The sequence below is a fragment of the Trichomycterus rosablanca genome, chromosome 5, assembly GCF_030014385.1.
Source record: "Trichomycterus rosablanca isolate fTriRos1 chromosome 5, fTriRos1.hap1, whole genome shotgun sequence".
In the NCBI taxonomy this organism is placed as follows: Eukaryota; Metazoa; Chordata; class Actinopteri; order Siluriformes; family Trichomycteridae; genus Trichomycterus; species Trichomycterus rosablanca.
In genome coordinates this window covers 13,410,325-13,428,833 of record NC_085992.1, presented here as the reverse complement: position 1 = coordinate 13,428,833, position 18,509 = coordinate 13,410,325, and the positions used below count along the sequence as shown (strand labels likewise).

Below are 18,509 nucleotides of genomic sequence, written 5' to 3'. Positions count from 1 at the left end.
CACAGCAGCAATGATGGAGTTTTAAATACCTCACTGTCACTGCTGGATTAAGAATAGTTCACCAACCAAAAACATCCAGCCAACAGCGCCCCGTGGGCAGCGTCCTGTGACCACTGATGAAGGTCTAGAAGATGACCAACTCAAACAGCAGCAATAGATGAGCGATCGTCTCTGACTTTACATCTACAGTACAAGGTGAACCAACTAGGTAGGAGTGTCTAATAGAGTGGACAGTGAGTGGACACGGTATTTAAAAACTCCAGCAGCGCTGCTGTGTCTGATCCACTCATACCAGCACAACACACACTAACACACCACCACCATGTCATTGTTAATGCAGTGCTGAGAATGATCCACCACCTAAATAATACCTACTCTGTAGTGGTCCTGTGGAAGAACAGGGTGAAAGCAGGCTAAAAAAGTATGTAGAGAAACAGATGGACTACAGACAGTAATTGTAGAACTACAAAGTACTTCTATATGGTAAGTGAAGCTGACAAAATGGACAGTGAGTGTAGAAACAAGGAGGTGGTTTTAATGTTATGGCTGATTAGTGAATCTTTCTAAACCCTCCTTTTTAATAAAATGAGTATAGATGCACCGTGGGTGACTCAGACTGACAGTTCTTTATGGAATTAAAATCTGCTTTATTGCTTTCCTTGGTCTTTTTCAGACTGTAGTCCACCTGAAGTTTACCCAGTGTGCTGCATTAATGTTTAAATCTGATGGTCCGTTCAGTCTGTTTGTGTGCCTCAGGCCAGGTAAGAATCAGAGAAACTAATAAAAAGTGAGAGCAGGTTTCTAGATTTCTTACTTTGTTTCCCTGATGTACAACAAATCCCCAGTAATCTCTTCTTTTGTCAGTACTGCTGAATTTTTCTCTGAGGCAGTGTTTAGTATACAGTTGAGCTCCTGTATTCCTGATTGTGCGGAATGTGGAATCTCCTATTACAAGAGCGAAAGCACGAAAGGCTAGCATCATAATCCCATAGGTGCAAATACATACACGTTGAAAACTTTAGAGATGCAGCATGGGTAAAGTTGTCTGGTAAGTTCCACTGCGCTTTTAGGAATGTAGTAAGTAGGAAGTAAATAATAATGAAAATAATAACTGAAAAAAACAGCTAGGTTGACCATTATATGTTTGCAAATCAGCTAAACCATCAGTATTGTAACCAGCAAAAAGTGGTAAGTGTTACGACTATCGGGCTAAGACGGACAGGAGGGGCTGACACACACGCAGAGATGATTTAAACAAGAATTTATTGAAAGACAATATACAAAACGGAGCTAGCAACACGGAGCTAGCAACACGGAGCTTAGTAGCTTAGTAACACAGAGCTTAGTAACACAGAGCTTAGTAACAAGGAGCTAGTAACAAGGAGCTTAGTGTAACAGAGCTTAGTGTAACACAGAGCTTAGTAACACGGAGTTTAGTAACACGGAGCTAGAAACAAGAAGCTAGTAACACAGAGCTTAGTAACACGAAGCTAGAAACAAGAAGCTAGTAACACAGAGCTAGAAACAAGGAGCTAGTAACATGGAGCTAGTAACAGAGCTAATAACATGGAGCTTAGTAACACAGAGCTAGAAACAAAGAGCTAGCATAACAGAGCTAGTAACAAAGAGCTAGAAACACAGAGCTAGAAACAAGGAGCTAATAACATTGAGCTTAGTAACAGAGCTATAAACAAAGAGCTAGCATAACAGAGCTAGTAACAAAGAGCTAGTAACAAAGAGCTAGTAACATAGAGCTAGTAACATAGAGCTAGTAACATAGAGCTAGTAACATAGAGCTAGTAACATAGAGCTAGTAACATAGAGCTAGTAACATAGAGCTAGTAACAAGACAAACCAAAATCCATCAAAAGCCAAAATAGTTCCCCATGTCTGTTCTCCAGCTCCCCTGTAATATAGGGGCAGCTAGAGCTAATTAGTCAAAGGGAACCAATAACAAAAGGGGCATTGGCTCAGGCTTGAATGTGCTCTAGGAGAGGTGGGCATGGCACACAAACACAGTTCCTCAGAGCACAGAGGCTCAAGTTGTGACAGTAAGCTAGGTGCATAAAAGACAGTTATTTTGCTTTCTGTAACCAGTCCACTAGCAGCATAGCTCAGCAACGAGGTGCCAAATAAAGTATCATGCTCACCTGCCATGCCACTAATGGCCAGCGAGAGAGCATGGAGGTGCAGCTGACTGACAGTGCCAGTTACTTTAATCAGCAGTCTCTGCGCCTTATGCCAAGTTCACACTACACGACTTTCCAGGTCGTCAGGTCGCTGTACGGTTCACACTACACGACTGGAGCTCTTGTAATCGGGAGTGTTTCAAGTCGGTGTGGCTTTCACACTACACGACTGATCGGCGATAGGGGGTCACACTACACGATCTATCACCAACTGGAATCACAGGCGAGCTTCTCTGGTCTCCCAACCTACGCAAGAAGTGACGAGGGGTTAAATGATACCACGTCCAAAAATGCGCGTCAACAAGTAGCGAGCGATCAAAGTTGTTTGTGCGCTGATGTGCAGCGTAAAATCAAGGAGAAAAATAAATGAATCTGAGTGGATTTGGCAACACGAACAGCAGGGATTGTTCTATAGTGAGTTGGAGGTTAATAAATATTTTTTGCAATGCAGTGTTGGTGTTATGTTTTGTAGAGAACGATAAGGTCAGAAATGCTGTAAAGCCGATGTATTCTTATATAAACTATATTATGCCCCTGTCCCACCTTTTTATAACTCCTCCCCTGCGTTTCCCCTCACCTCGTATCTTGCGTTCTCATTGGCTGTTCGACATAGCACTCATTGCCAGTCGGGCAACTCGGATCCAGATATTTGACAAGTCTCTTTCTTCAGTCGCCGAGCCACTTGGATCGAGTTGTTGAGCAGTTCACACGTAGAGATTAAGAGCCGAGTTTCGATCGCCGATCGAACACCGAGTTACTCCAGAGCCGGAAAATCTTGCGCCAACCAGTCGCCGAGCAAAAATCAGGGCAAAAATCGTGTAGTGTGAACTAGGCACTAGTAAGCATTCATTTGCTACAAGTGGAACAGCGTTTTCATAATCACAGCTCCTTTGCCAGATCATTGCATATTCTCTGTGCATATGGTAGTTTTTGTTATCTACTTTCCAAGAAACTCAACCAGTCCTGCTGCGTCCTTTGGCCATAAAGGTTAAACCACTCCGGATGAGCAAGATGAATGTGTGCAGGGTCAGTTGGTCAAGTGGTTGCTCGACTCCTGTTATAACCACTGCTGCTTTTTACTGAGTTCTCTCCCTTATTCATTTTTTCCCCCCCAAGAACTCGGGTTGTGACGCCAGTAGGGTTGCCAACCGTCCCGTAAAATACGGAATCGTTCCTTATTTGGAAACCAAACGTTGTGTTCCGTATTGAACTGATACGGGACGCGCTTTGTTCCGTGTTTTCATCAATGGGAGAGAAATGCTGCAGATTAGACTGAGACAGGGCGATATGTATGAAACAGAAGGAAACTGCTGCTCTGACTCAGCCTGGCTGCCTGTCATGTTCCAGCACCCAGAGAATGTACATGAGTCCTGACCAATGAGAAGCGCTGTCAGCGTTGCTACCATATGGCCGAAAACGACGCGAGATTTTAAAAATGGCAACCACCGAGCGTAATGTTAGACGGCCGGCAAAAAAAAAGAAAAGATTACAAAAATACAGAAAGGAGTGGGAAAATGACCACCAATGGCTGGAATGCATAAAAGGCAATGAGTACAAGGCCAAGTGCACCGTCTGCCGTCCGGCTTTTTCTGTTAGTCACGGCGGAATTTGTGACATCAAACAGCACGCATCGGGAGAAAATCATAGGAGGAGCGAGAGGCTGCGGAGGACACAGGGAGCACTCTCAAAGATCCTTATCCGCCAGGCATCTCCAGAGGCTGATATGGTGTATATATAATAATCATATTGATTTTTTTTTAACCCAGATCTGGTTGATAGATACCAGGGTTGCTTCTTTAAAAGCTACCAATTATTTCACACTGGAAGAAGCTGAACTACAACAAAAATGATGTTCTTTATGCATGTTGTTTTGCCTAAAATATGGTTCTGATTTATTAATTATAAAGAATGAAAATATTAAATGTTAAACAGCCTAAATAAAATATTTTGATAATGTTCCTATGACGGTGTAAGACTCGTTATATTTTTTATAGGTGCAACCCTAACCGCCTATTCCCAGCTCCCGCTCAGGTACACACCCGGCAAACCCCGCCCCACCCTATGCCTTCCGCCAACCCACCAGCCCAGGGTGTTCCTTATTTCCAGTTCTGAAAGTTATCAACCCTAGTTGTGACGCCAGTGGACTGACCGGTTGGCACAGTTGGTACAACCGGCTGTCTACTTTTCCCTTTTCTATTAGAGCTAGGGGGTGCCTGAATCACCCGGGTTAATGATTCGAATCTTTGTACTGAATCAGGAATCACGAGTCCGAAATCTCAATTGACCCGGATCCTATGAGTCCTCTGACTGGCTGCTGTTAAGTACACAAGGCGAGTGAGCAAACTCACCAAAACACCACGGACTCAGATGATTTGGCTGAACCGACTTTACTCGAGTCCGTGAATCTAAGTAATAAGTTAAATATTCCAGTAAACGAGTAGTTAAACACACTGGTGTTTGTTGTTGCTGATTTTATGCACATGCTATTATTATTATTATCAGTAGTCAAGGTATAGATTAGTAATGCAGCATATTTTCTTGTAAGCAAAACAACAACAAAATATAGTTATATATTTTATTATAACCCATCTGATTGGTAGGTGAGTCCACCCCCCCCCTCCCCCATGATCAAGATTCCACTTAGAAAAAAGTGTCAACTTGTCACTGACAAGATATGTGTGAGGTGCCAAGAGAATTAAGAGAGGGTTTTTATTTACAGAAGATGAGAGCACAGAAGACAAGTGATATTTGGATGCATTTTCATGCAGTAAATCAATCGCAATCAAGATGTCAGTTTCCACCGACGCGGAACGGTTCCGGTTTTGTTTCGCGAACTTGATTTTGAACCGGTTCCACGTGTTTCCACCGAAAAACCACAGAATACTTGGTTTTTCAGAGCGAACCGTGACGTAATCGGTGGGCGTGTCAGAGTGTAGAGGTTTGGGTGCTTTGCTAAACCACTGTGCTGGTGTCTCATATGGAGCTTGTCGCTGCATTTTTTATCTTTTAAAGTTTACCTGATTAAATTTTGATCCAGTTTGCCGCTGATATTTTCATATTTTCTTAAAAGAGTTGAATTGTGTGATATGACGTGGTAAAAGTGACCCGGACAGTACGAACGACGCTTAACGCGAAAAATAAAGTGTAACGTGGCTTATTGTACTAAAACAATGACTGATGAATTTGGGCAGTACAGAGCACTTAAAACCTGTAATAACGGAAAGAAATGTAGTGTTTCTATGTCGAATTTTTAGTACATTTAGCCACGTTACACTTTATTTTTTACGTCTCGACTCTCCCGAGAAGATTCAGAACCCCGAGCTGGATAAACACCACATGTGAAGTAAATCCAGCTAACACAGATATATGTATTATAGATTTGATGGTTGTTTCACACAATTAGATGTTCGTGTTGTGGAACTTTAGTGATGTTTTATCGCTCAAGTCGAGCGCTGAGCAAATCGGCTATTTGTGCCGAGAGTCGCGGTGAGAGCGAAGCACAAAACGCTTCTCACGTCAACGAACTAAAGAAAACAACAACTGCGACAAACACGTCATGTCTTCTCATCACCAACAGCTGATCGATGCTTTTTACATAACAACGAACATCTGTAACAGCAGCACAAATGCTCGCACATAATCTACACGCTCCGCCATGATATTACTACTCTTAACTTTTATTAAGCAACGCCATCGTTGATGACACCAAAGTTCTAAGAAACCTGAACAGAACCGGTTCAAGAACCAGAGTTCTTTTGGTGGAAAAGCGCAATGAGTGACTCAGATTAACCCATATGTCCACCATTATTTTCTATCACCTCTCTTTGCTTCACCGCTCTTTGATTTTTTTTTATACTTCTCCTAAAATAAGGAGATTATAAGAAATGAAACACAATCATGGTGAACATTAAAATAAGAAAGGTAGAAAAGGGAAAAACGACGGTACTCAGGTCATGTGACCTGAACTCCACACTCTGGGATCAACTCAACTGCCTTGGCAGCAAACAGTGACACGTCTACTGGCTCTGAGGTAAATATCAGAGAAAAATATCATTTTTTAGGCTCTTACTAATTTATGGATCCACTATTTGGAGTTATTGTTTCATGTTGCGCTGTAATCTTGCATGTCTAACTGACGGAGCACTTTTCTAACAAATTCGTTATGTTACAGTGGGTGTCATATCTGATCCAACCAGCAGATGGCGCATTAATACAACAATAGTTATAGTCAGATTTTTTAACCAAGTTTTATTCGTATTAAATTTATTAGTGCTTAAAATATGATATGTGTACAACAATAACAAATTAATATGGGGAAAATACACCGATCAGCCATAACATTAAAACCACCTCATTGTTTCTACACTCACTGTCCATTTTATCAGCTCCACTTATCATATAGAAGCACTTTGTAGTTCTACAGTTACTGACTGTAGTACATCTGTTTCTCTGCATGCTTTGTTAGCCCTCTTTCACCCTGTTCTGCAATGGTCAGGACTCTCCCAGGACCACCACAGAGCAGGTATTATTTGGGTGGATCATTCTCAGCACTGCAGTGACACTGACATGGTGGTGGTGTGTTAGTGTGTGTTGTGCTGATATGTGTGGATCAGACACAGCAGCACTGATGGAGTTTTTAAACACCTCACTGTCACTGCTGGACTAAGAATAGTCCACCAACCAAAAACATCCAGCCAACAGCGCCCCGTGGGCAGCGTCCTGTGACCACTGATGAAGGGCTAAAAGATGACCAACTCAAACAGCAGCAATAGATGAGCGATCGTCTCTGACTTTACATCTACAAGGTGGACCAACTAGGTAAGGGTGTCTAATAGAGTCACTGTCATGCTAACGCTACCTGGCTAACTCGTGAGCTGTATCTAATCTGCACTATGCTCCATAACGCTTTTAGCAGTGAACAATATTAAATGATTTGCTGCCATTTTAAGCCTACAGCTGTTAAAATTAACTATGTTACGGTATGCCGAATACGGCAATATCCAGCCCTACGTTACACTTACGTTAACCATCTTGAGTTTTTGGATAAATGGCAGCTTCAAAGAAATGAAAACTAGACAGCGAATGCAGAAGGTTTCAGGCCCGCTGGGAAAATGAATATTTTTTTACTGAGTTCAGAGGAAAGTGTGTACGTTTAATTTAAAGTAGCCTTTAATATGCTTCCCAGTAGCTCATTGTGTCTGGAGACAAAAAACAGACATGATTGCCTATGTCTGAGGGGGGATGGCCGAGGTGTGTTACTGCATTGTGCTCAGTGTTTTCGGGGGAAGCTGGGCCCACCACGACCCTGATCAGAAAAAAAACATGTTAATGTAAAAAATAAAAATGCAGTGATAAATAAGTGGGTCAAAGGTGGTTTATCCCTTTATGCCAAGACTTGTAAGAGAAAATTAATACAAATTCATTATATAACTTATTAATTATATATTTTTTACAGATGTAGGTTAATAATAAATTTTATTCAGAAATTATGTATAAAAATATGAAATTTAAACAAGATCTGAAATCAGCTTCTAATTATTCTAGTCATCACTAGACATGTAAAACAAGGATAAATATTTGATTTCTTTAACATGATTTTAGAAATGACTATATCTAAAAATTTTAAACATGTATACATGGCCAAAAGTATGTGGACATCCCTCCTAACTACTAAGTTCAGGTGTATCATCCATTGAATTTTCTCCCTTTTTCTCCCGATTTTTAGTGCGTCCAATTTTTACCCAGTTGCGTTATTCTTCCTCTCTACTGGTGCTGACCCCCGCCCCTGATTGAGGAGAGCGAACTGACACACGTCCCCTCCTATACGTGATCAGCAGCCGACTGCATTTTTTCACCTGCACCAGCCGATTTCATATGCAAATCAGCCCTGTGCACGAAGAGCCACACCCTGATCAGCATTAATCAGCATCAATCAGCCAGCAGAGGTCGTAATTACATCAGTTATGAGGTCCCCATCCGGCTCCCACCCTGTATGAACAACAGCCAATCGTTGTTCATATAGCCGCCCAGCCCAGTCGGATGGCAGAGCTGAGATTCGATACGATGTATTCGAATTCCCAGCTCTGGTGTGCTGGCGTATTCTAATGCTGCGCCACATGAGTGGCCATGACTTCAATTATTTTAAACTAAATGGACAAAATGTTCACAAACACACATTTCAAAATCATATGTGAACAGCTTCCAGAAGAAGGTGCTGTTAGAGGGGCAAGACCATATTAATACCTTTAGTTTTAGGATGGGATGCCCGACAAACTCACAGTCTGGTGTCCACATAGTTTTGGTCCTTTAAACAGTCCTTTAATTTATGAAAACCACCACTGGTAGATATCGTGTGCAACTTTATACTCCTTGTGTCTCCCAATATATTCACAAGCGTGACAGATATAAATGATAAACTCTTGATTCTTATTAACAAGATGAGGAGTAGCAGTGACGTGTTTTTTCCAATCAAAGAATCGTCTGTAAGCCTCGTCGTCCTTGTCCAGCTGAAGTAGACGGTTAGCGAGAGCTTGAGGATTGGGGAAATCATCAATATGAATAAAGGAATTAGGTGGAAAGAAGTCTTCATAGTTCTGTCTTGGTGGTCCCAATACAACAGGGACAGTTCCTACAGATAAAGGACCATTCACTTTCTCAGTGATGTAGTCCCTGTGGACGGAGTTCTCAAACGAAAGGTAGAATTTACAGCTGGCCAGGGTTGGGTAATAGTCTTCAGATTTTAAGTGAGATCCAGCCATTCCCCCAAATATGTTTACATTGATGTACTTCTTAAGCTCATTGAAGTACTTCATCCTGATGTTAATGCCGGGCGATGGATCAGTGTGGGACACGATCCAGCAGACGAGCTTGTCCTTCTTAGGGATTACAAAGTCCGTATTTGGTGTTTTATTAACAGTCAACCAATATTTAACGGAAATATCAGCATCCCGTCTGTAACTCAAAGTGAGGTTAAAGAGGTTTTCCAGACCTGTTATCTTGTGCGTGTTGGTTGGCGATTCCACGTGGAACCAGATCCACCTCTGAAACGCAGGACGAGGAGATGGTGGAAGGTTGGATAGATCCCACCTGATAGCTTTGTGGAAGATCAGGACGGCATCTGCCTGGTTGTAAAGTTTTCTGTCATCAGTCAAATGGCAGCCATCGATGTTGTAAAATTTCTTGCAGTCGCTGAAGTCAAATCTATAATTTTCAGGCCAGACCCAGAGGAGCAGGATGGGTTTTTCTTCCTTTGTTTCTTCCTTCGATGGAGTTTCTGGCTTGGGAACAGAGTTAGAAATGTTCACTCTCTTGATCTCTGGCTTATATGGTGGAATTACATGAGTTGAGCATTTCGGTGTGGAGTACTGTAAAAACAGCATGCATGAGACGATTCCTGAAAACCAGCAAATGCCAATCAGACACAGTTGTTGGGTTCTAGATGAACTGGGCGTCATTTCTGGATCTAGGAAACAAAAAAAACATGAGATATTATGGCAACGTCACTAAAGCAAACATACAAAAACAGGATCTGAGCATTTCAAACAGTCGAACGTCCAGACAATGGGACATTCCATCCCAAAGTCATGGGCATTAATATAAAGTTGTACCGATGTTGGACAAGAAGGCCGGACTGCAATTAATGTTCCAATTCATCCCAACGTTGTTCAATGGGTGTTCAATTATTCAGCATAGGTATACACCTATCAGCCATAACATTAAAACCACCTCCTTTCTACACACACTGTCCATTTGATCAGCTCCACTTACCATATAGAAGCACTTTGTAGTTCTACGTTTACTGACCGTAGTCCATTTGTTTATCTGCATGCTTTGTTAGCCCCCTTTCATGCTGTTCTTCAATGGTCGGGACTCTCCCAGGACCACTACAGAGCAGGTATTATTTAGGTGGTGGATCATTCTCAGCACTGCAGTGACACTGACATGGTGGTGGTGTGTTAGTGTGTGTTGTGCTGGTATGAGTGGATAAGACACAGCAGCGCTGCTGGAGTTTTTAAATACCTCACTGTCACTGCTGGACTAAGAATAGTACACCAACCAAAAATATCCAGTCAACAGCGCCCCATGGGTAGCGTCCTGTGACCACTGATGAAGGTCTAGAAGATAAACAACTCAAACAGTAGCAATAGATGAGCGATGATCTCTGACTTTACATCTACAAGGTGAAACAACTAGGTAGGAGTGTCTAATAGAGTGGACATGGTAGTTAAAAACTCCAGCAGCGCTGCTGTGTCTGATCCACCACAGAGCAGGTATTATTTGGGTGGTGAATCATTTTCAGCACTGCAGTGACACTGACATGGTGGTGGTGTGTTAGTGTGTGTTGTGCTGGTATGAGTGGATCAGACACAGCAGCGCTGCTGGAGTTTTTAAATACCGTGTCCACTCACTGTCCACTCTATTGCTGCTGTTTGAGTTGGTCATCTTCTAGACCTTCATCAGTGGGCACAGGACGCTTCCTACGGGGCGCTGTTGACTGGATATTTTTGGTTGGTGGACTATTCTCAGTCCACTCATATCAGAACCATGTCAGAGTCACTGCAATGCTGAGAATAATCCACCAACCAAATAAGACCTGCTCTGTAGTGGTCCTGTAGGGGTCCTGACCATTGAAGAACAGCATGAAAGGGGGGATAACAAAGCATGCAGATAAACAGTTGGACTACAGTCAGTAATTGTATAACTACAACGTGCTTTTATATGGTAAGTGTCTATATGGCTGATCAGTGTATCTATAGTGGTACACCAAACAGGCTTCAGTAAACCTTTTGCTAGAAAATAAGCCCATCACTAATGAGTGGTGGAGCACCTTGTGCTCAGGGACTAAATTCTCAGTGGTATATAGAGAGATAGCTCATCGTAGCCAGGTAACACAATCAACACTGTACAGTGCAGGTCGCATAAGGATATGAAACAATTTTAGTCTACAGACTGGCAGACTGGTCAGGAGTAGTGTGATAATAAAAGGTGCAGAACAAACACAGATCTTGTTTAAATCATTCACCTGTTTACAGAATGAATAAAACGAATTACAGGGCTTATCCAGTCAAAGCCATAATCTTAACCTCATCAAACATCTTTGGCTTTTTGCTGTACAGCACCACTCTTTAACCAACCTGCAAATCTTCTGTAAAAGGAAAGTGTAACAGGACGGGTCATGCCTCACCACTGGGGCAACATTTGGAAATAAACCCAGTTTTCATAACCCTAAATCAAGGTAGAACAATACTGTGACTAAAGAGCCACAACCAAAAAAGGAAAAAAGCAAAAGTACATGGGTAAAAAATACAGTAGACCTTTGACTTACGAATTTTATTGGTTCCGAAGGGCTGTTCTTAAGTCAAAATGTTTGTTAGTTAAACCTATTTTTCCCATAAGAAATCATGTAAATAGAATTAATCTGTGCCAGACCTCCTAAACCACCCCCTTACCTAACCTTTCTAATGTCTTAAATTGTCATATACTTGTTATAAATACAAGTATATTTCCCTTAAATCTTAAATTATAGAATAGACATTACTGTAATAAACAATAATAAACAATACACAGTAGTACTGTACATAAAACAACACACATCACATTTCAGTACAGTACGTGTGATGGGGTCTCTCTCTCTCATGACTGGTGCAATTACGACCTCTGCTGACTGATTGATGGTGCCTGCACAGATATAAAAAAAGAGTGCTCTCAGGGTGTGTCTCTCCATAAACAACGCTGAGCTGCACTGCACTCGTCAAAGTGTAGGTGATAAGATGCATATGGCATGCTGCCCACGTGTCGGAGGGGGCATGGGTTAGCTTCGTTCTCCTCAGTCAGAGCAGGGATCGGCATGGCTAAAAAGTGCCATGACACCATGCTGTGTTCTCAAGAAAAAGAGTTCTGTCTGTTTCTGTGTCAGTGGAAAACTTAGATCGAGTCCAGCACCACAGTTTTAAAGAGAAGAGCCAGTAAGGAAGGAACAGTGAAATAAAGGCACCTCGACCTGAAGCAAATTAACCCTCAATGATGTACAGAGAGTGTCAGTAAAGTAAACAATACAGTGAATCATCTTCACTTTAGTGGCATGGCAGATGGGCATGATTCTGTAAATCAGATCATCCTGCTGATCTTCATGACAGGTGAACCCATTACAGAATGGGCTAAAGGTGGTTTATCTCTTTGTGCGAACGAAGTTATGGTTTACTTTTAAATCTCAGGTTCGGTCAGTCATGTAAAAAAGACTAATACTTGCAAAGCATAGTAAGAAACAGTCGATCAAATGCAAATCAATTGTATAGCATCAATATTTTTTTATTGCTGACCTGCATAGCCTTCTTTATTTGGATTTTTGAAAGTAAATATATATACAATGATCAGGCATAACATTAAAACCACCTCGTTTTATCAGCTCCACTTACCATATAGAAGCACTTTGTAGTTCTACAATTACTGACTGTAGTTCATCTATTTCTCTGCATGCTTTGTTAGCCCCCTTTTACGCTGTTCTTCAATGGTCAGGACCCCCACAGGACCACTACAGGGCAGGTATTATTTGGGTGGTGGGTAATTCTCAGCACTGCAGTGAGACTGACATGGTGGTGGTGTGTTAGTGTGTGTTGTGCTGGTATGAGTGGATAAGACACAGCAGCGTTGATGGAGTTTTTAAACACCTCACTGTCACTGTTGGACTGAGAATAGTCCACCAATCAAAAACATCCAGGCAACAGCACCCCGTGGGCACCATCCTGTGACCACCGATGAAGGTCTAGAAGATGACCAACTCAAACAGCAGCAATAGATGAGCGATCGTCTCTGACTTTACATCTACAAGGTGGACCAACTAGGTAGGAGTGTCTAATAGAGTGGACAGTGAGTGGACACGGTATTTTTTTTTTATTATTATTATTTTTTATTTTTTATTTTATTTTTTTAAATAAATTTAGCACATCCAATTTCGTCCCATCTATCATCCTCTCATTAGTGCGGATTCCTGCTCCTGATTGGGGCTGACGAGGCCGTTCCACGCCTCCTCCGAAACGTGCACAGCCAATCGACCGTCTTATCACCCACACTTGACGAGTGTAGCGTGGCAGAGTACTGTGCACGGAGGATCACACACTCCGCCACCCCCCCCTCCCGTCTCCATACAGGCGCCACCAACCAGCCAGCAGAGGGCGCAACCGCCCCGTTCATGAGAGAGCATCCCCTACGGTCTCAAGTCCCGCCCCCCACCCGGACAACAGGCCAATCGTTGTCCATAGCCGCCCAGCCTCGTCCGTGAAGGCAGAGCTGGATTCGAAACGACGCTCCTTCGAAACCCAGCTCTGGTTGCAGCGCGTGTCTTTTTTTTACCGCTGCGCCACCTGAGCGACGTGAGTAGTATATATAATGCACTAACTGTCAAAATATGATTTATGACCCCTGATTTATGACCCCTTGCCCCCACCTCTGTGAGCGACAGGCTAGTTTGATTGACAGATCATGTTGACTGACATAGTATGGAACGCCCACCCGTCCCGCCTCTCCCATCCCACCTACCACTCCCATCTCATCTCACCTCACCCATCCCATCCACCTCTCCCACCCACTCACCCTCCCACCCCTAGCACACTCCACACTACTCAGACACAAAAGCGATTTATGTTGGTGTCTTAAAGCAAACATCATTTGATTAATACCAACTAAATATAAAATTATATTTTAAATAAATGAGATACTTAGTTTTTCTTCACAGGCCAACACAACAAGCATAAACACACAACAAGCATAAACACACACACACACACACACACACACACACACCTACCAACCCACACACACACGCACATACACCCACATACACCCACCTAGGTTTTTAACATTAAAGTTTTTACGAAACCCCATTTTGTAACAATGTCTGTATATAGTGTTTAAGCAGCCGTATACTGTTGGAATTCTAGGGCAAAAAAAGCTTTAAAATGGCTAACGTATATGTAAATCAGACACATTTTAAGTATTTTACAGCAACACTATTGTTAGGCCTAGTGTTCGTGAAGCCAAATCGGTTTTGCATCAATGAGAAAAAGATGTCAAGGCGTTGGTAGTATGCATAGCAAGTATTTTAAGGAAAGTTAAAATAAAACCTATTTGATTCTTTGGCTCACGATGATTGTAGGTCTAATAAAGAGTAAAGAGGCATGCATTGTTTTGTCTGTTAAAAGAAACATCAAACACATACACATACACCTACACAACACTCCACCACTACTCAGACACATAAGTGATATAAGCTATCGTTTTAAAGTATGTATCATTGATTAATGCTAACTAAATATAAATTTATATTTTAAAATAAAATGTATAATAAACAAATAAATGAGATACTCAGTTTTTCTTCACAGGCCAACAAACCACCCAAACCACAGACCCCCTACCACTCCACACACACAAGGTTTATCTGTTTAGGTGCGCTTCATAGGTTTCTAACATTAAAAGACACTTAGGTGCGATGTCTCTATATATGTTAATGTTTAAGGTTTATAACATTGGACAGACCGGCAGACAGCCTGAGTTATCTTTACTACAAAGGGGGCTTTCCAGACGTGTATCCACACCTACCCACAAATGGTGAGGGCACAAACACATTTCCAAAGGTTTACGATACCCCATATCACACAGATTGTTAAATCTTTTTTAGATATTTTTACAGATCCACCGATTGCTAGTTCTTGTGTTAGTGAAACAATTTGATTTTTGCACCAAGGAGAAAAAGATTATGTCAATGCATATGACAGCCAACATCGTGATCACTTTAAGGTAGCTAAATTAACTTATTTGATTCTTGGGGTTATGACATTTTGTGGGTTGAACAGGAATAGCATGACATACCCTGTTTTGTCTGTTAAAAGAAACATCAACCACATCATCAACTTACATCACCTCACAACATTCCACCACTACTCAGACACAAAAGCGCTATAAGCTAGCGTTTTAAAGTATGCACCATTGATTAATGCTAACTAAATATAAATGTGTATTTTAAATTAAATGTTTAATAAAACAAATAAATGAGATACTTAGTTTTTCTTCACAGGCCAACACAACAAGCATAAACACACACACACACACACACATACTGTATATACCATCACAAATAAGGCTAGTTTAAGGTATAGTGTTGCTTTTTTTTTTTTTAACATTAAACATATAGCCATCTTTCCTAAGACTCTAAAGCTACATTTTCCTAAGACTCTAAAGCTACATTTTCCTAAGACTGAAGACATTTTTCAGCAAGAGATTTTATTTTGTGAATGGCAAAATATATTAAGATAAGATAAGATAAGACTTTATTGATCCCCTTAGGGAAATTAACTTGTTACAGCAGTATGAAGACAGGAAAAAATGGAAAGAAATATTAAAATATTGCACACATAGTGTGTAATTATTTACTCTAAAAAAATATCTAACAATAATATATACATTAGAAATATACATAATATATTAGGTTATTGCACTTCTTCTTCTTTCGGCTTTTCCCTTTTCAGGGGTTGCCACAGCGAGTCACCCTCCTCCATCTCACTCTGTCCACTGCGTCCTCTGTCCTCACCCCAACTACTTCCATGTCCTCTCTAACTGCATCCATATACCTCCTCTTTGGTCTTCCTCTTTGTCTTTTTCCTGGCAGCTGCATATCTAACATCCTTCTACCAATATACCCACTGTCCCTACTCTGGACATGTCCAAACCATCTCAGTCTGGCCTCTCTAACTGTATCTCCTAGTTGTTTAACCTGTGCTGTACCTCTGATTATCTCATTCCTAACCTTATCCATCCTTGTCACTCCCAAGGAGAATATTAGGTTATTGCACTTATTGTAAATAAATTACATATTGCACTTGTTATTACACCATGAACATGTAAGATTGGGTATGTGTGAGATTATTATATATTATTACTGTTGTCCTGATGGCTGCTGGAATGAAGGACCTGCGGTAGTGCTCCTTCTTACACAGGGGGGCGGAGAAGTCTGGTACTGAAGGAGCTTGGTAGGTCTCCTCATGTAGTGGATGTGTGGTGATGTCCAGGATGGATGACAGCTTGGCTATCAACCTCCTATCTCACACCTCCTCTACAGGTTTTGGGATTTAGCAAGTGATTGTGCTGTCAAATTTAGTTTTATACAATGTGGATAAAGGTTCCACATACATTTTCTTATTAGCTTATTAACCTATAGAACTACACACTAGATAAATACTTAATCCCAAAATGAAAAAGTTACCAAATACATTTTTATACATGTATAACACATGTATAACTTTATAATAGACCTACAGCTGTATTGCTAAACCACTAATTACACTTAAAACAATTACAACTTAAAATACAACTGAAATTTTGCTTTGTTGCCCCCAAAACTTTTTCAGTCTTTGTTCGAATGTGGATGGTGCAACCGTCCTTCAGATCTACTGCATTTAAACTCTGGAGCCCACTCTCTCCCACAATTTCTGTTCTGCTCTTCCATCTCTTTCTTCAAAGATCAACTAAAAAACTTTCTTCTTTACAGCTCATTACTTTTCTTCATCCATCTTTTACTGATTTTTATGTTTTCCTCTTCTTCGTTATACCTATCATAAGTATCGCTGAGTTTGTGAAAAAGTTATATAAATAGAGTTATTTAATATTATTATTATAGTATTTAAGATGCTTTTACTTGCTGTTTTTGCATTAAAGTAGTTAGCTTGTTACACATTTGCACAGCGTTTTGTGTAAAAATAATATTATGTTAATCATTAAGTAGTTTCACACAAGGTTTTTTTCCCAACAACACTTTCTTAAAGCGATGCAGCCATAAATTTCACCTGTGGTTATCAACATATTTGTTTGGGTCTAATAATGTTGTAAGAAGGTGTGATGAGTGATGCTAATGAGGTGGCAGGGTAGGTAATACATTTACATAAGTCATTGTTTTTTGTTGTTTTTGTTCTTTTCTTGGTACAGGAATGATTTAAGATTCTTGTCCATTGTAATCACTAATGCTATAGAATGGTACATAATATAAGGTTATAATTTATTCCTTTAACATAAGAGCACACATTTTCCTGCTTACATCAAAATGAGAAACATTAATGCTGGCACAGTTATACTTTTAACATATTCTTCACAACACAGCAGTAGTACAATCCAAAGTATGAAAAGTCACACAGAATCACTTTTTAAAGTGACAAAACTCTTAACTCAGTACATGCATCACATATGTTGTTTAATTATTCTAGTTAATTATTGTTCACTACATATACTAGGTTATCAATAATGCTGTGAAGTTTTTTGTTAAGTCCATTGCACTTGGTTATTATTATTGTTTATAAATATTAAAAACTTTTAAAAACTATAATCATCCATAGTATTACAGAATTGACACAGAATGTTGTAGAAGAAAGGCCTTTAAGTTTAAATGTCTTAAATAATTATTGAAATGTTTTTACATCAACCGATAAAGCTATAAGTTCTCGCTGCAACTAAATACAAACCATTTTACAAACTGCCGTATGCAATAAAACCAAAGAAAAATACAGTCAAGAAAGACAGGCCATATTCGTCAGATAAGGTCACTTTGTGATCATGCAAACTGATTGCTACTGAAGACATGCAAATTGCTAGAGCGGATGTCGGTGAACAAATAAACTTTAAAAATGTATTGTTCATATAATTATGTATAGTTAGTAATGAACAAGACTGACTGATCTTATAATTCGGACTTTGAAAAGTATCATCTATTGTTTTTAACTAAATAAGTTTATCATATCTAGAATCTTGCTTGAAATAAAAAAGATTATGATTACATGATTGTAACTGTAAGATTAACAACAAAAAAAAAGAAAAGAAAAAAAAAAGTGAAATAACATATTTACACCTCAAACTCAAGAAGGGAAATGTATAAACATTCACTCATACTGTTCTGCCTACAAAACAGTTGGCAAACTTTGTTAGCTCAATAATATGATGCACAAGAGTTTAGTATTCTTCAAAAGAATGTAAAGACTCATTTTCTTCTTAATTTCATTTGTTGCTCGATATAATTTTTTAGAAGTAGGAAGGTTTTCAATTTGGGCTTATCATTAAATATAACCGGTTTATAAATAAAATGTGTCTGTATTGACACAATTAAGATTCCTATTTCATCGCCATACATAATGTATTAGGCCATAGATCTGTTTTAGACTGTTGTCAGAAATGTTCAGACTATGTTACTAGAAATAATAAAAATACTGCTCAAGCTATTTCTTGAAATGCCGGATTCATCTGAAGTTATATTTATTTTAGACATACATTTTTACACATAGATAA

The 18,509-nt window shown here is 40.1% G+C and overlaps 1 protein-coding gene across 1 annotated transcript; it reads right to left on the bottom strand.

The window, feature by feature from the left end:
• Positions 1–8,512: 8,512 nt before the first annotated feature.
• Positions 8,513–9,643, bottom strand: LOC134314352 (4-galactosyl-N-acetylglucosaminide 3-alpha-L-fucosyltransferase 9-like). The gene has a single exon (XM_062994931.1). It carries the CDS (start codon positions 9,641–9,643, stop codon positions 8,513–8,515), a length of 1,131 nt encoding a protein of 376 aa, XP_062851001.1.
• Positions 9,644–18,509: the final 8,866 nt, after the last annotated feature.

Excerpts from the sequence above, each read along its gene's own strand:
- LOC134314352 (XM_062994931.1), bottom strand. The coding sequence starts at position 9,643 with ATGACGCCCAGTTCATCTAGAACCCAACAACTGTGTCTGATTGGCATT.